The following is an 18,456-nucleotide window of genomic DNA, read 5'->3' on the forward strand; positions in this document are numbered from 1 at the left end:
AACAAGATAGATTAATAAGAGAGACGAATCCTTAAAAAGGTAAGGCCTTAGGGATTGTAGAAACTATATACTACGGGTATATGCCTTTAGTATATAACCGGCAACTTTCTAAGGGGCGTCTAGGGGTTGTCCTAGGGGCAACCTAAGGTGTCTATAATAATATCCCTTACATCCTACCCCTGCCTCGCTTATAGCTATTTTAATACTATTATTACCGAAATATTAGGAACTCGCTTAGGACGCGAAAAGGCTGCATCGCCCCCCACCAAAATTTGTATAAAGGGCAATTCTTTTAATTTTAACCACCATAATTGAAGTTATTATGGGCCGCCGCCTTCCAGATAAAGTCGTTTATAGAATTAGAATTCGTATTAAAGCTAATAAGGCGGTACTAGCCATTACGGAGGCTGTAAAGGTGGGCAAGAAGATTATTTATAAGATACGATTAAACCTTAATATTTGGGGCGAACCGTACGCTCCTCCTACCGTTATTCTTGGGCGACTAAGAGCTCTATTACCTTACTAAGAAACGGTAATATATACCGCTATAGTGTTGAGATTTTTACTAACTGCTTACGTACTTTAGAAGCTTCTTAACTTTCTTAAAGATCAGCCAACCGCATATATAGATAAGATGCAGGCCTTTCTATTTAACGAGTTTAACACTTAAGTCTCTGCCACAACTATTGCCCGTATTCTTAAGAGAGCTTATTAGTTACGGAAGGTAGTTACAGCTCGTGCAGCTTAAAGGAGCGCCCCCCTCCGCAACGCCTGGATTGGTATATAGAAGAGCTAGGTAGCAGAGCAGCTTATATTTCTTAACAAATTAGCAGCAAATAAAAGGACTGGTGATAGGAAGTACGGTTAGTTACCAGAAGGGACTATATGTGGTATATTACGCGTACTTAAGAGGTTAGAAAGGTGGAGTGTTTTACCAGCGTTAGCAGTTAACGGATATCTTAGCTACCTTATCTTTTAAGGCTCTATTACCTTTGCGATATTTAAAGCCTTTATAGAGGAGCAGGTACTACCTCATTGTATACTATATCTAGGGCTATAATTAGTCCTTATTTTTGATAACGTGGCAATCCACAAATTAATACGGCTTTGAGAGCTTTGTAAGCAACACGGCGTCTTACTAAAATTCCTGCCACCATACTTACCAGATTATAATCTAATTAAGGCTACGTTTAAAGATATTAAGGCTTAGATTAGAAGGAACTAATAGCTAGTTAAGGACTTTAAGAGCTTTAAGAGCTTTTTATATTTTGCTGTTAGTTAAGTATATAGTATATATGCAGGAGTTTACTTCTAAGAAGCAGGATATATTATAGATTAATAGATAGATACTATTTTAATTGCTTAAACTTTAAGATTAGAGGCCTAATTCTATATAGCGTTCCAATCTTAAAGCTATAGCGCTCCTATTAATCTAACGTTATGCCTTTACCTAGCTTTTATAACTTTAGCGAGTTAATATTCCATTCTTCCTCTACTAACTTATCCTTAATTGGCTCTAAAATAGCCCTTTACCTCTCGCTATTAAACTCTAGCTGGTTAGCCAGCTACTTAAAGAACTAGCTAAGTAGCTTAACTAGATCTATTTCCGACTAAATAGGGCTTAAGTTTTAGGGTGCTTTGACATTTAAATATAGCGGAGGATATTATTAAGGAAGGTAAGGATTTTGGCCTATAGATTTAAGCTCCTTTATAAGTATAACTAATGCCAACTTCTTAAGATACAATATAGTAGAATCTTCCTTCTCTACCACTAACTCCTTCTGGCTCTTTTAACTCCTCTCCCTATAGTTAACTAAGTTAACAATAAGATGTTGCGACGGCTGCTTAATAGTAGAGTTACTAGAGAGAAGCTCCTTATTCTACTACTAGAAGTTTTCTATACTAATAGGATAATAGTTAGTTATAGTATTGGGTAAGTTAGGTAACTTCTTATCCTACTAGCACGTCTTACCTTTATTATAGCAATGTATATTTATATAAGACTACATATTTATAATCGCCGGCATTCTATTACTAGAAGTATCCTCAGCAGTAAGTACGTTAGGTAGATTGGTAAGTTAAGCTTATATAGCTGTCCTTCTGCCTATAGGCCTAATAACTATATACTAATTTGGAGTTATAGCAGGAGCCTAAGTCTTTGGCTTCTTCTCCTTAACTAAATATAAGGTGAAGTTTAAGGATAGAGACCTTAACGGCTAGCGCTTATGCCACTCCTTAATTATAGTAAGAGCTTAATTTAGATCCTTACTTAACCAAATATCTTAAGGGCAGCAGTTGGCTTGCCGGGCCTTCTTATAGGAGGCGATAGTATAGAGCTAAGTGATCTTAAACTTCTGTGGTAATAGACGTTATACAGTTTTATTCTGCTATAGATCTAGCTTAAAGTAGTATATATTTTTAGTGTTAAATATAGCCAACTTTATGCTAGGAAGAGACTTATTTTTACTACTTATAACTACCTTCTAAACACTTATAAAGCGTGCAGGTAGCGGTGGCGGCGGCAAGTCTATATCCTTATCTTCCACCTTTATAGGCTCCTTAGTATTCTTATCCTCGCCCTTATTAACCTTATCTGCAGATATAGGCTCTGCGGGCGTTGCTAGCGACGGCGACGGCGACGGTAATAGTGATGGTGACGGTGACGGTGACGGTAACGGTGACGGTGACGGTAACGGTGACGGTGACGGTACTAGTATTATCTTCTGCCTCTTTTTCGCTACCTTTACCTTCCTCTTTACCTTCTTCTTAGGCGGCTATAAGATAGCAGAAGCAGGCATAGATTAAGCCCACTTTTATTTGAAAGGCTTTAAAGGACAACCCAACGATTAAGTAGGCAGCTACTACTATTAGGGCGCTATAAGATACAACACCAAGATTTCTATATAATCGACTTAACTAGGTAACGCGCCAGCTTTAATATTTAGGCACTTATAATAGGTGGTTAAAATTAAAAGAATTACCTCTTATATAAATTTTGGTGGGGGGCGATATAGCTCTTTCACGTCCTAAGCAAGTTCCTTATCTTAGTAAGCGACTTAGACGGCAAATAAGACAGTAAATCTCGCTAGTACTTAACTAGTATAGCTTTATAAAAACCCCTACTAGCTTTATTAAACCCCTACTAGCTTTATTAAACCCCTACTAGCATTATATAACCCCTGTATTTACGCTATTTATCTTATTTACCGTTTAAGGGCCTTTAGTACGAAAATATATAATAGTTGACTATTAACAGAATCGCGACGCTACTAAAGAGTAATATACCTCTACCAGTTAACTAGTTAACCACTATAAAAGGTAATCAATTGTATTTTAAGGGCCGCTTTATTTATCTATATACTTATTTATATATTTTAGCTAATATAAAGTTCTAAAATTACAGGTTAAAATTTCTTAACGCGTTTCGCTAGTCTAACTATAGTATAAATCCTCTCTTAATGCCTTAAAGTAAGCGGTATTACTAACAACAATATAGCGACTTGCGCTATAACCCCTTAACTCTTCTAGCCTCTTTAACTCCTCCTAAGGCCTAGTTATATACTGCCTAAATAAAATATATACTAACCTTAACTATCCCATAGCTCCGGAGGCTCGTATTAGATAGTTTTAAACCCTAGAATATTAAGCATTAGACGGAAATACTTACCTGTGCTATATGCCGACTCCTTAGCGGAAATAATCCCCATACTTAGTAAGTTAGGGCGCTTTGTTAACTAGTTTATAAAATAAAAGATACCATACTTATTATAAAAACTGGCTTTAGTAAAAGCATTATATTCTATACTTTCTTAGTCTTAACTAGCCAGATTACAATACAGCTTATCCTATTAAGTAAACTAGGGGGGGAATAGGTTAAGTTAATTCGTTAATACCCTAGTATAAACCCATGCTTAATATTAGCGGATATAAAATTTTAGAACCCTTAACTGCTTAAGGATATTAAGAATAGTATATATACGTATATACTACTTAGGCTAGAGTAAGCTATATCTTTTAAATTCTAAAAGATCCTATAAAATTTATTCTTTTAGTATTAAGTTGGACTGGTGGCTATTAATAAGTATTATATACTCTACTAGTGAAAGGAGTTTTGGAGCAACTTTATCTTAATCTATAAGCTACGCCGGTCTCTCCCATTAAGTATTATTATTTTTAGCTGCTCTGTAACTATAGATACTAAGACAAAGCAAGTAATAAAAAATGGTGGGTTTTAGCTAAAGGGAACTAAACTTGGTATATTAGAGATTATTTATACGTCTATTAACTGACCGGATATCTTAATTTGTATATTTCTAATACTAAAAGGAAAGATAAACTGCTATAAGCAGTTATACTTCTTACTTAACCAAGCCGTCGAGTTTTTAGGCGGTGGCTTAACCCCTTAGAAAATCCTAAAAATAATTATATTTCTTAACGGTAGAAGACGCATTATAGCAGTCTCTTAGTACCTTAAGGAGTCTCTTATCCAGAAGGGCTACTTAACGCGTCTTATAAACTAGATAGTTGGGATATATATATATTATATAGCGAAGTATAATTAGGATAGGATATATAATATCTTCCGCAGTAAGCAGTCGGATATTTAGATTATAATAGCTATAACTACTCTTAGAATGGGTATAGATATCCCAAATATTTATATAGTTATTTAATAGAATTTCCCAATTATAGATAATATTAGAGATCTATAGTAGAGGTTTAGTTATATAGTAAGGGGTTATAATAAAACCGGAGTAGCTATATTCTTTATGCTATATTAGGCGTTTAATTAGCAAGGATACTAGAAGGAGTTGGCTTAAAAAGAAGTTACTAGTTAAATAATGTCTAAGCTAAAACATAGACGCAATATACTCTTACATAATTACTAGGCGAGTTAGTTACAGCAATTATTTTCTTAGAGGAGCAGTCGCGAGTCTAATTTAGATTATAATGGCAACTTATTAAACTAGAACCCTTATTTAAACTAAGAACTTAACAGTATAGCTACCAACTAGTTAACTAGTAAGAGTAAAGTTTATCCCTAAATAAAGCAGAAGATTAAAAGTAGGGACTCTATAAGCAATTATTAAAGGGCTATACTAAACAGCAACTGCTACTGTAAATACCTACTTAAGTTTCTTTAGAAGGATAAATATAATCCTAAAACGTAAACTTTAAAGGCACTATAAGAGAGTTATTATAACGGTATAGGTTATAACCCTAATTTTCTTATTATAACTACTGCGCCAACTACTCCTATCTCTCTTTAAAAACTAACCTTAGGCTTAAAGTAAGGTGTTACTCTCTAATAGCTAGTTAAATAGTGTTGAGTATAAGCGGATAAGTTAATCCTTATAGAAGAGAGATTTACTTTAATACCTTCTTTATATTTCTTACCTAGTTACTATTAGTAGGTAATTATACGCGCCTTTAATAAGGTTACCTTAGCTGCTAAATTTCTAATACGAACTATAGAAGATCTCCGTAAGTATTTCCTATTAAATAAGCAAAATTATACCACATCTTAGGGAGAGCGGTTAGTTTAGTTCCTTCGCTAGAATATAGATAGTATATTAGCTAAATAATTAGAGTCTAGGAACCCTAAAAAAGTAGTATCTAGTACTAGTAACTCGTCCCCTAGGACTAGTAGCGCTAGTAATAGTAAGCTTACGGCTAATAAATAAAGGGTATAGGTTATAGAAAGACAAACTAAGATTAATAATAAGACTGCTTTACTAGTTATATTATAATAGAAAAAGCTTATAGAGAACTATATACGCTTATTTAGCTTAGTATTAGAATTCCCTTTCTTAATAGTAGTGCCGTCTTTAGCTAGAGGAGTTACTCTATCTCCCCTTAACTAGTGTAATATACTATCCCCTCCGCTATAGTATAGCCAGTTACTAGGACAAGGTTATTATAAGGGCGCAAAAAGACTTTAGGAAAGATTTAAAGAAACGATATAAATTCTATCTAAATCTAAGGGTATATAGCTCTCGCTAAGAACAAGACATTACGTAAAGAAGAGAAGGGAATAATAAGAGAATTATATAATTAAATAGTTAGGGGCTTAGTAGTTAATGCGTGCGTATATATATATACGCGGTCTTTAACAGACTTTAGTAAAATTCAATTAATCTAGCAGAATTTAGCAGAAGTTAATTAAGCTAGCAAAATTCGGTAGAATTTGGTTAAAGCGTCGGAATTTATCTATTAAGTGTTTCATTAAGATATTCCTACTATAACTGGGCTAGTTTCGTTATAGTACTCCCCCTTTTAGCTAAAGGTCCAAATAATTTAAATAATTTAATTTTAGTTAAGACTTATAACTTATCACGTATCGTGTTTTCGCGTTAGGTAGCGGTATAGGGTTTTACCGGTTCTAATTATTAAGTAGGCTAATTAGGATTTTCCATACCCGGCATAGAAAATCGCTATTGGCTTAGTTAAGGCGGTAAGCTAAACTAACATTTTTATAGTAGGTCTTGGCAAGGTAAATCTAACTAATTAGATAACTTTAACTACTGGTTAAAGTTCCTTAATATTTTATATATTACGTAATTATATTATAAACGTTATAATGTATTTTAAGTTCTTTTTCATTTTAAGCTTCCTACTATTATATTTCGTATATTTATGTTAGGTAGCAGTTATTTGCCTTTATATTATATCTATCTAGCCAGAGTAGGCCGTAAAGGATAGTCTTTATAGAATTCCTTTACTAGGGAAGGCGCGTTAGTCTTAATCTAGTTATAGGTTTCCTAAGTTTATATTTTATATCCTTTCTACTTAATAAGAAGTTCAAATTATTTAAATTATGTTTTTTATTATATATTATTAATTAAGTTAATAAAGTAAAAACCGTTACCGTTATTAACAATTATAAAAGGTAGCAATGGCACTTTGCAAGTTATAGGTTTACTTTTTAAGGGTTATAGCAAGTTTATATAAAACGTTAGATATATTTTTATCTTAGTTAGCAGTTTAAGCTTATAAGCGTATAGGCTTAGTTTCTTCTTAATTTAGTATAGGCCCGTAAACTTCTAGTCTAGTTTCTTTAAGGATTATTAAGTCTTTAGGTTTTGTATATTTAGGTAAACTATATTACCTTCCTTAAAGTCCCACGCGGGAGCTTATTCTTTATTTATATGCTATTCCTATACCATTTAAGCGTATGCTAATTTACTTTATAATAGTTCCGTTAACTACTTTATTTAATTAGCAAAGTTATACACGTTAATTAGTTAAATCCTCTTAATTATAAGTCCTATTATATTAATTTTGGGTTATAGTTTAAATCTAAGTTAAGGGTCTTATCCGTAGGTTGCGTAGAACGGCATTACGCCTATTAATTTGTTTCTTATATTATTCGCAGTAAATTTAGCTAAAGGTAGCCACTTTTCCCAGTTGTCTTATAGGTAGGAGCAGTATATTTATAGGTATTATTCTATAATTACGTTCGCAATTTTAGTTTAACTATCTATCTCTAGATAAAATATAGTTAAGAGTTATATTTATATACTTAATTATTTATATAGGGCTTACCAGAAGTCTAAAACAAACTAGCTTCCGTAGTTAAATATTATTAAATTAGAAAGTCTATATAGCTTAAAGATATACTTAATAAAACATTTGGCTACTAATATTATATTAATTAAGTCTATAGGAATTATATATCGCATTTTTATAAAATAGTTAACAACTACTATAGCATTTATAAACCTATTACTGTTAGGCAGGTTAACTATAAAGTTAAATAAAATATCTCGCCATCTTTACATTAGAATTAGTAACGGTTAAAGTACTCCTTATTTCTTTATATAAGAGGTCTTCCTACATACGCATATTCTGTATACTTAAACGTATTTTCGTACATAGTTGCGCATTATAGGCTAGTAATATGCTCGTTAGATAATCTTATAGGTCTTTATATAGCTAGGGTGCCCTATTATAGGGGAATTGTATATAAATTTAAGTATTTTAAATCGTAAGGGTTTAGAATTCGGGCCTACTATCTTCTATTAATAGTATAACCAATTATTACGGATTTCGCATTTAGCGAGTATAATATCCTTATATTGCCGTTTCTCTATTTAAATTGCTTATATTATATCTACTATCTAGGGGTTATTCTTATATTTGTGCTCTGTTAATTTATTAATTTCTATATCCCACTTATTAATTTCTAATTTATTCCTATTAAGCTCCGCGTCTAGAAATATAGGGCGTAGTTTCTTAAAGCGTTTAAGGGGCAGTAGAATTTATAATTAATTTATAATCCGTTTATTAGAGGCGTTTATAGGTAAGTCCTATAATTATTATATTAATAAGTTAGGCTTCTAATTAAGTTTACTAGGTTAGTATATAATCTTAAAGTTAAATTATAAGAGGTATTCGGCCTAACGAATTTAGCGCTATATTAATTGCTTTATAGTTATAAAGTACTATAGGTTTTTATAGTCCGTTAATACGCGTATTAGGAACAATAATCCTTTAAGTTTTAGACGCTATTGTTTAAAGCATCTAATAATTATAAGCAGTTCCTTATTATATATCTTATAGTTTAATTTAGTAGGGGTAAGTTTCTAAAAAAGAAAGGCTACTAGGCGTAGCTTGCCGTTCTTATTATATTGCGATAATATTCCTCCTAGTATATAATTAGACAAGTTTGTTTTAATAATGTATTTAAGGTCCAGATTAAAGTAGGTAAGAATTAAAGTAGTTATAAAATAATATTTTAGGTCGTTAAAAGCTTATTTATATTTAGTAGTTTATTTAAATCTTACGTTTTTTTTATTAAGTTTACTAATAGCTAAATAATTTTTAAAAAGTAATTAATAAATTAACGGTAGAAATTTATAAATCCTAGAAATCCTTAAATATCTTATATACTACTAGGACTTTCCTAGTTTATAATTATAGCGATTTTCTTAGGGTTTATTTTAATTCCGTTGCGGGATATAATTAGGCCTAAGTATATAACTTTAGACGCATGGAACTTATATTTCTTAATATCGCATTATAAGCCCGCGTCTTATAGGCGTTTAAGGACTATTTAGATATACTTTTAATACTTAAAAAGTAAAAATAAATAGATTAAGATATTATTAATATACGCGGTAATAAATATATTAAGGAATTTGCGAAGCGTATTATTAACATATTACTAAAATATACCGGGACCGTTTTTTATACTAAATGGCATTACTAGGTATTTAAAAAGTCCCCATTATATATAGAAAGCTATATACTTTTTATCTCCTTCGCAAATACGGATTTAATTAAAGGTAGTAACTACGTTAAGCTTCGTAAAGTATTATACTTTTACTAAGCGGTTAAGTGTTTCTTAAAGTAAAGGAATCGGATATTAGTTTTAAATTATAATTACATTTAAGGCTTAATAATTAATATAGAACCTTAAGCCTCCTCTAGGTTTCTTAATAAATAGTATAGAAAAAAAAAGAAGAAAAAAAAAGAGGGAGCTCTTGCTGCGCCTGGCCCAAAAAGTCTAAAACTAATTAAAAGAACCCTGAAAAACACCTAGAGAATCCCCCTAAGATGCATATATTGTAGGGGAGTCATACGCTAAACGACGGTGGGTTATACTCGCGCGTAACCGCCAGAACCACGCCTAGTAATAGCCCTCCATAATAAAGACGGGCAATACCACACTATAAAGCGGAAATACCTCTATTAAGAAGGCATCTAATAAAATATAAAGCCTANTAGACGNGTCTAGTATCTAAAATTNTAGGNNAGTAACNNTTAGCTATAACNANCTAANNTAGCTAGTAGAATNGCTCCGCTAGTCTAGTAAACCTTAGGCGCCCCTCTAGTAAACCCTTAGTTAAATCCTCTAACGGCTAAGCAAAATTAAAAATAAATAAAACCCCCTTTTACTGGCGAACCGCACCTAGGCTACTATAGCTGCGCTCCTACAGCATAGAGAACCTACCCCCCTTAAGATAATAATCGGGTATATAATTATAATATAACTAAATACAGAAAAAGTAGAGGGGCTTAGGGGATAATTAAAAACAGAAGTCCTTACAAAAATTTATAAAGAGGTCTGCAACGCTATTATAGTCTATTACCTTAGAAGCGGAGATATTAAAGTCACCTTAAAGGACTAATAGGTAAAGGAACGAGCTATAAGGGCAGTGGACAGACTAGGAGAACGTATTAGTATAAAAGTGCTCCGTAAAGACTACTTAGTCGAGGTTCTAGCAGTCCCTATAAGCCTTAAAATAAAAAAGGGACGCTAGGTAGACAATACAGTAACTATATAGGAGATAGTAAGATAAACAAAACGTCTTATACCGGGACTTAAGATTACCCGAATCTAATAGCTTTGATAGGAAAATATAAACTAAGTATATAACGAGAACAATATAAGGATATAAGGGTCTCTAGAGACTCGCTAGGAAGGCGCTAGCCAAATATATAGCTCCCTTATCGTCAGCATACATACACTAGGAATGCAAAAACTCCTTATTTAAAAAGGAATAATTATAAATGGCCTTATATACAACGCAAGGCTCTATAACTATAGTCTACGCCTAGAATAATGCTACTGCTATGTATAATAGGGACACACCTAATCCATATACGCAGTATAGGTGTGCTGCGGCCACTATACAGGCCCCTATAATATAAAACACTGCTTAAATTAAGACTAAACAAAATGCGTAAACTGCCACTAAAGTATATATAAGGCGTAGGAAAGAGAAGATTGCATTAAATACAGAAGATAAAAGGTAAGGGCTTAATAGCTACGGGAATAACTACTCGCTAGGTTATATAAATAGAAATAATAGGCAATAAGCTAGGGGGGCGTAGGTGCCTTCCTAGCGTTTCCTACCTTTAATACTAGGGGGCTAGGCTAACTATCCCAAGCCTTAACGGGCCAAAAGCGGCGCCGCGTAATATTACTAGACTAAATAGGGATATAAGGGTTATAGGGGACATAAGGGAGAGGACGCCCTATAGGAAGACCCCTATAGACAGCTATAGTAAGCTTAAGACCAGAATAATTAAGAATTAGACTTAACGCGGCAAACCTAATATTTATAGCCAACCTATAAAGGGCATATAGCTGACTAGTAAGAATAGGGAAAGATCCGAAGATAATAACAGATTTAGATATAGAAGCGCTAGTAGGAACACAAAACATAGGAATAAAAAGCTTTATATAAAATAAGTAGTGTCTAGGGTGTAGATACAAAAGATAAAAGTCCTAAATATTCTAGAGAAAGTGGAAACAGAAGAAATAAGAAATAAAAGAGAGTTAAAGGACCCTTACTAGGGGTCCGCCACCTATCTATTATACAGTATAACTATAGCAATACAAACCACCATCTCGTAAGGCCCTTACTAGACAGTCTAAACCCAGAGAAATACTATATTCTGGCTATATAAGAGCCGTATTATAATACCTACATATAATTAACATACTGCCCCTAAGGATTCTAGCTCCTATATAAACTAAAAGCAGCTATACGCATATGCTTTATAATTAGTAAGGCTATTAGCCTGTCCTTATAGTTATAGCAGGCAGTTAACCTAGATATTATAGTTATAATAATCTAAACATATAGGGGACCGGTACAAATTATTAATATATATAACCTTAGGGTTAAAGGGGTCCTATAAACAGAGAACATTATATTAGTAATAAGCTTACTAAAAACTAAAGGCACAGAGTCCATTCTACTAGGAGACATAAACCTCCACTACCTACGGTAGGGGGGTATCTACGTTACTACTAAATAATAGGCAAAGTGCCTACTAAAAGCTATAAACATCTAGGGCCTTAAGCTGGCTACCCCCCTAGGAGCAATTATATGGCAATAAGGCTCCGCTAAAAGTACAATTAACCTCATATTTATAAATAAAGGCCTATACTAGAGACTTAAAAGGTATAACCCCGAAGAAGAATAGGCACTTACCCTAGACCATATCCCTATCCAGATATAGCTAGACCTAGATATTAAGGCGTAACTAAATAGCAAAAAATACGTAATAAGAAAGCTTAAGACAAACAGTTTCCTTAATATAGTTAATTAATAACTTTAAGACCTAGAAGAAATCTACCCAATATTAAATAAGTGAGGCTTATTAGTTACCCCTAAGGAAATCGACTAAAGACTAAAAAGGATCTAGGTAGCAATTAAAAACGGACTAAAAAAGTACTGCCTAGTCTTAAAACTAGGCCCCTATACGTAATACGCATAGTCTATATAATACGCAGTTCTTATTACTAGCTAATAACGAGCAAGAAGGAAATATATAAGTAGCTATAACCTTAAGAATAAGAAACAATACAAAGATATAAGAAACTAGTTAAAGAATACCCTTAAAAAAGAAGCTAGGAATAATTAGAGACAGTTTATAAACAAGTATACTTCTAACCTAAGCCTCCCCTATAATAAGGGCCTTTAGGCTATAGTAAAATAGGTAAAGAAAAAGGTAGGGCGCCTAGCAGAAGTTCTATACCTCCTACCCCTATAAAGAGCAGGGGAATTATAGGCCACTAATAACAATAATAAAAAGGCAAAGATCCTTATAAAAAGGTTCTTCCCCTAACTGGCTCTAGTAGACCTTAGTAATATCACTAGCGAAGCACTAATAACTCGCCTATGGGTTAACAGCGATATAATAATAGAGGAAATGGCCAGAACTATTAGCCGCCTTTTAAATAATATAGTACTAGGACCAGATAGAATTCCAAATAAGGCCTTAAAAACCTATAGACCACTTATAGTGTGGGAGGGTACGACCACTCTCAGATAGGAAAGTCACAGTGCTGTCTGTCTGTCGGTCGGTCGGTCGGTCGGTCGGTCGGTCGTCAGTCGTAATCAATCAGTAGGAAAGCAGTCAGTAAGAAGAAAGGAAAGAATGTATTCTCGGTAGCTCGTGATTGAGAGAAGGAGAGAAGCCGAAGGCTCGATATATACAGGAAAATGCCAAGGCACTAAGTAGTGGCCCATTTTACCCCACCACATACCTCCCCCACCAAGAACGTTGTCCCCTAACGTTCTATATTATAGAAGAATAGCCAAATAAAAGAATAGCAAAAGCAGAATAGAAAAAGGAAAGCATATCCCTAAAAGAACACAGGTAACCTCATCCTTAGCCCTCCTATAGAACTATCCTACAGCGTCCTTCCTACTAGCGGTAACCAAAATAGCTGTAAACCAGAAATGATAATAGCAGCAGCAGCAGTAGCAGCAGTAGCAGCAGTAACAGCAGTAATAGTAACGGTAGTAGTAATGGTAAAAATCAGACAGTTGGCGCAGTAAGACAAAGCAAAACGGTTAGTGGTAGAGCGGTTAGTAATAGAACAGTCGGTAGAAGAACTCGGTTTATGTAGTAAGCAGTAGGACATCTAGCAGCAGAACTTTTAGTAGTAGAAATCTCGGTAGCGGCAGACGGTCGGTAGCAGTCAGTTGGTAGTAGTTAGTTGGTAGCAGTAGAATAGATTAGTTGGAATAGCAGTATAGAACGGCATAACAGACCTAGCAGATCTAGCAGTAAATAGACCTAGCAGCGGTACAGATCTAGAACGGTAGAGATAGCAGTCGGTTGAGACAGCAAGGACGAAATAGCTGGACGAAATAGCGGCAGTAGCGGCGGTGGCAGGACAGTCAATTAAGGTAGCAGAGGCTCTGGATTAACTCGATCGTTCCGCTGCCGTTTGATATTAAAACTCTGCATCTAGCTCTATATTGGTCTGCATTGTACACAGCTTCTTAATTAAGGCTCTATCCGTGGCGTTGTATTAGGCCCTACATCGTCAAGCTTTACGTCCGCATTGCTCTGCATCTGACTGTGCGCCTAGCTATGCGTCTGGCTGTGCATTTGGCTGTGCATTAGTAGCTCTGCCTTGTATATTCCGCGTCCGTGTCCGTGTCCATGTCTACGTCCGTGTCTGCGTATATGCGTATATGGCTGCCTTAACTGCTGGCCAAAGACTGTCTAATTGGTCGGCGACGACGTGCAACTAATCGTTCGGTTGTTTAATTAAGGTAGAAAGTCGGCCCGGTTAAAGGCTCTAACTGTCCTGACTTAAATGCGGAGACAGCGTTTAGCTGATCTAGACTTAACAAGGCCTTGGCTTAACTCAAGGTGTCTTCTGCTATATATACGACTGGGGCTTTGCATCCGTAGACAGTTGATCAAAGCTTCCGTGTAGACGTCCGATTGGTTAAGGTTCCGCATCTGCCGTTCGATTAAGGCTTCGCATCCATAGGCGTTTAGTTAAGCTGCCGTACTGTTGTCCAATCAAGGCTCTGCACCTGTATGCTCTATATCCGTAGGGTCCATATACGACTCCGTGTAAGACTCCACGTAAAGCTCCGTATCTATATCTGCAGGAAAGATCGTTCTAGTTAACCAATCCGTGGGCGTTAAGACGGGCAGCAATCGATTAATAAGGGGGGGGACAGCCAAGGGAAGACGCTCTTGCAGAGGCTCTAAAACGTTAATTGACCGTGTTTCCGACGTTCTTCCGGCCGTGTACTGGTTTCCTAATTAGGTCTAGTGCCTGCGTGCCTGCGTACCTGTAGTAATGCATCTTTAACTGCCAATCGAAGACGTCTGACGGCAACGGTAACTGATTTGATTTGACTGTAACAACGTATAATCAACTAACGTTTAAATAGGGTATTAGGTCGGCCCGACTAAAGGCTCTATTTAATCAGACCTAATTATAGAGGCGGCGTCCGATTAATCAAGATTTGACTAAGGCTCTAGCTTGACTCGAGGCGTCTTCTGCTGCACGTACAACCTAGGTTCTACATCCGTAGGCTCTGCATCTACGGACAATCAATTAAGACTCTGGCTGTGCAGTCGTTTTGTTAAAGCTTTATATCCATGTAGTTAATTAATTAGGGCTCTGCATCCGTAGTTAATTAAGGCTCTTAGTATCCACCAGACATCCAATCCAGAGACCTGTCCTAAGACTTCCTTCTTTGCGAGCACTAACAGTAGCTTCCTCTAAACCACTATAACAGGCCTAGCGCTTTTATAGGATGTCCTTAATAGCTGCTTTCTTCCTTTTCTAAACCGTCCTTGCTCTTAGCTTCTTTAGTATATCCTTAGGCTTTTATGGCTGCTTCTTTGTTCCCGCTGCTGGCAGTACGCTCGCGTATCCTTAATCTTCTTTCGGCTTAAGAGCCTTCTAGGGACTATCTTCTACTTCCAGTCTCTTTGTTATCCGGTAACAGCTTCTCAGCTATTATAACTACCTCCGTCGCATATCTCTTGCCCTTGCGTCTATAATATAGTCCTTTTGTCAAGACGATCTCTAAGGAAAAAGCGCTGGCTCCTATACGTCCAATTCCTATTTCCCTTGTGTCCTCAACACGGTCCTTCACTGGCTTAGTCAGATACGGCTTTGTCCTATCTTCAGTCGCATAAGGATGGTTTAGGCTTAACGTGGTCATCTGCGCCCTATATACGATCCCTTACAAAACATTTTTATTAGTCTCTTTTGTATAGCGCTTTACCGTTCCGCGGTGCTTGCTTTCCAATATCATGCTGTTGCCCTTATACAGGTCCTTTTCCTTACGGCACTGCCCGTTCTTATTGTGCGGCTGGCGCAGTACTGAATTCGGATGGCAGTGACAGTTGTACTGCGATTATTCGTCGTTTAAATAAGGAATAAGGTCGGTCCGGTTAAAGGCTCTAATTTGACGACATTCGACCGATTCGATTCAGTGACGTGACGTGCTAGTATCAAGGCTCTGGCTTAATTCGACTCTTTAACCAGTCACGGCTTCTGTGCAGTCATTTAAATGATCAAGGTTTCCGTGCAGTCGTTTATACAATCGGCTCTGTATCCGTGCAATTAATTAAGGCTCTCGGTATCCGTTCTCATTATGCAGCTAGCGCATTGTCGAATTCCAGGGGCGGTATAGAGTTCTGCCGGCTTTACTGCTGAATGGACCAATTAGGATTTTCCATCCCCGGGATGGAAAATCGCTATTGGCTCGGTGACAGGCGGTGAGCTGAGCTGACATCTCTACAGTAGGTCGTTACGACTATTCCTGACGCATTGCGATTAAGAAAGTAAATAAGAAAAGGAGCTTTAGGAAATACTGTAATTAAGCAGATAAATAGAAAACTTTTATACAGCCGTTACCTGCGTCCCCTCCCCCACCTTAGAACTTAACTGTCCCCTAGTCAAACATCCTACCCCTTGGCGGAGCCTGTTGCGGAGCCTGCTGCGGAGCCTGCTGCGGATTAATGGCTTCAAGCGTCCGTCTCTAGTAACCGTCTCCAAGGGTCGGACGATTCTGATAGTAGTCCTCCCTTACTTTAGCTGTCTTATTTGTAGGCTATGACCTAATCTATATATAATCTCCTGGTTGTACATTACTCTCCTATGGCTCAGTGGCTGTCCTGCTATCTCTAAAGATTATGCGATTTTAATAGTAGTCCCCCCAGTTTATACTTTTCTCGTTACCAATCTTTAGCGCTGCTTCGTCATGGAAGGCCTTCTGCTGCGTCTGTTCTTTCCTTAGTCTGTCTACTCCTTAGTACGCACAAAGCCAGTTCTTAATACCTTTTAATCGTCCTTTATTGCCGAGCCACGGAAGTTCAGGTCCAGGTTAATCGCATATCCCGGCTACTAGTCTTCTTTAATTAGATAGATGTACAAGTCCTTACTAAATAAGATCCTTTAAGCCTTAACACTTATACTCAGTAAAACGATAACTTCCTCCGCATCCAAAACAGGTCCGTTGGCCTTGTCCTCGCGTACCCCGTGCGTCCCGTTACGGCCGTCTAAAGGCAGTAGAATCTTGCGGATATCGGAAGTCCTGCGGATATTAAGAGTCCTGCGGAGGTCGGAAGTCCTATGGATATCGAAAGTCTTGCGGAGGTCGGGTGCTGTTCTGCCAGTTTTTATATCCTGGTGCCAGGCCATATCCTTATACTAGGCTTTAAACTATACCTTGATCTGTGGCGGGTGACTGCTGCTGCATTAAGGCTCCTCTATATACACCTAGTCTAACTGGGTCCGTTTTCTGGCTGGCTTAACGGGCGTCGGCTGTCTTATTTGGCTAAAAGATTGCAGGTGGTCGAAGGGTAGCATCTTTGCCTATAACAGGCTGCTAATTATAGAACTGCTTAACCAGCTGACGAAGGCTCTGCTCCTTGGGGTCCATTTTCGACAGACAATCCACGCCCTCATATGAACTAAGCCTGTCTTCTACGGCTCTTAGTAACTAATAGAAGTTAAAGGACTCTCGTCTATCTAGATTAGCTCCCGTTTTAGCCATAGCGTGTCTTTAATATTTAAGCGGAAGTCCTTTTATAAACTAGTATCCTCGCTAACCATTCTCTAGGTTGCCTACTTTGGTAGCCTTTTAGGAGATTAGTGTGAACTGCCTATAGTACTCGCGCACGCCAGGTGGGCTGCTCCTACACTATAGTACGTAGGCCTCCAAGAATTCTACCGTCTCTATTTTACGAAAGCGGTCACTTTCTCGGTATTCTGCCCTAAGCTTTCTCACAAGCTCCGTCCAATTGCCGGCTATAAACTCAGGCAGACTTCAGATCCACATTCCTATCCAGTAATCGCAGTAATCCGGAAGACCCCGGTGCTTCTCCTTGCTCGTTATATGATGTCGGACGTATAGTCGCTCATACTGCTCAATAAACTGTAACACGTCCTGTCCTATAAAGTACGGAGTTCCAATAGTTCCTAGGGCTGGCATAGGCTAGACCATAACGTAGATCCTGTTTTAAGCTGTCAACTACTAGTTATAAGGTGCATCTAGAGCTTCCTTAGGAGCTTGTAGGTGATCCTTACAGTTCTTATCCTTTACCTGCTAAGGGTTATCGGTCCTAGGTGTCGCAGGTAAACGCTACGGTAAGTCTGCTTACATTACCGCCTAAGGTAATAGTGTCCTAGATGGCTATCCTGGTGTTAGTTTATACTCAGCAAAAGAAGTATAGGCTTCGCTTCCTTCTAGCCGCTTCTTAACGCCTAGAGGTCAGTCTTCCTAAAGGAGCACGGTATCTTTATCTACAGCCACTAGGTCTTAATACGTCCGTCTATTTTAACCTACCGTTATTCTATACGGTAGAGTACTACTAAGCCTTAGGCTTCTACTTATATCTGCGTCTTTATAGAACGCCTCTACAGCCGCCACTAATACAATCCGGATAACTCAAAAGAAGATAAAGCTAAGCCAGAATAGGAAGCTTTCGAGGGCAGATCTGATCTCGTGTACTTACGACCTTAGCTAGTATTCTCTCTTCTGTTCCTAAAGGGCAGCGCTAACTTCCTCTGCCGCCAGATGCCTTAGATCTCGTTTCCATCTAATTAATTGGCTCTTGGCTTGTTATCTCTGCATCTTCAATAAAGCTCTAGCCATGCTCGTGCGCAGGTAATAGAAATATCGGGTATCTCCGACCGCCGGTCAAAGCTGTCTAATTAGCTCGCTG

The 18,456-nt window shown here is 36.9% G+C and overlaps 1 protein-coding gene across 1 annotated transcript; it reads left to right on the plus strand.

Moving 5' to 3' along the window:
* Positions 1-286: 286 nt before the first annotated feature.
* On the plus strand, positions 287-657 carry K441DRAFT_652609 (uncharacterized protein; the record flags this gene model as incomplete). The annotated part of the gene is made up of 2 exons (XM_067647392.1): positions 287-487; positions 587-657. Coding segments are annotated over exons 1-2 (236 nt in total), but the record flags the coding sequence as incomplete, so codon positions are not given.
* Positions 658-18,456: the final 17,799 nt, after the last annotated feature.

This window comes from Cenococcum geophilum (assembly GCF_001692895.1).
Source record: "Cenococcum geophilum 1.58 unplaced genomic scaffold K441scaffold_4, whole genome shotgun sequence".
Taxonomy (NCBI): Eukaryota; Fungi; Ascomycota; class Dothideomycetes; order Gloniales; family Gloniaceae; genus Cenococcum; species Cenococcum geophilum.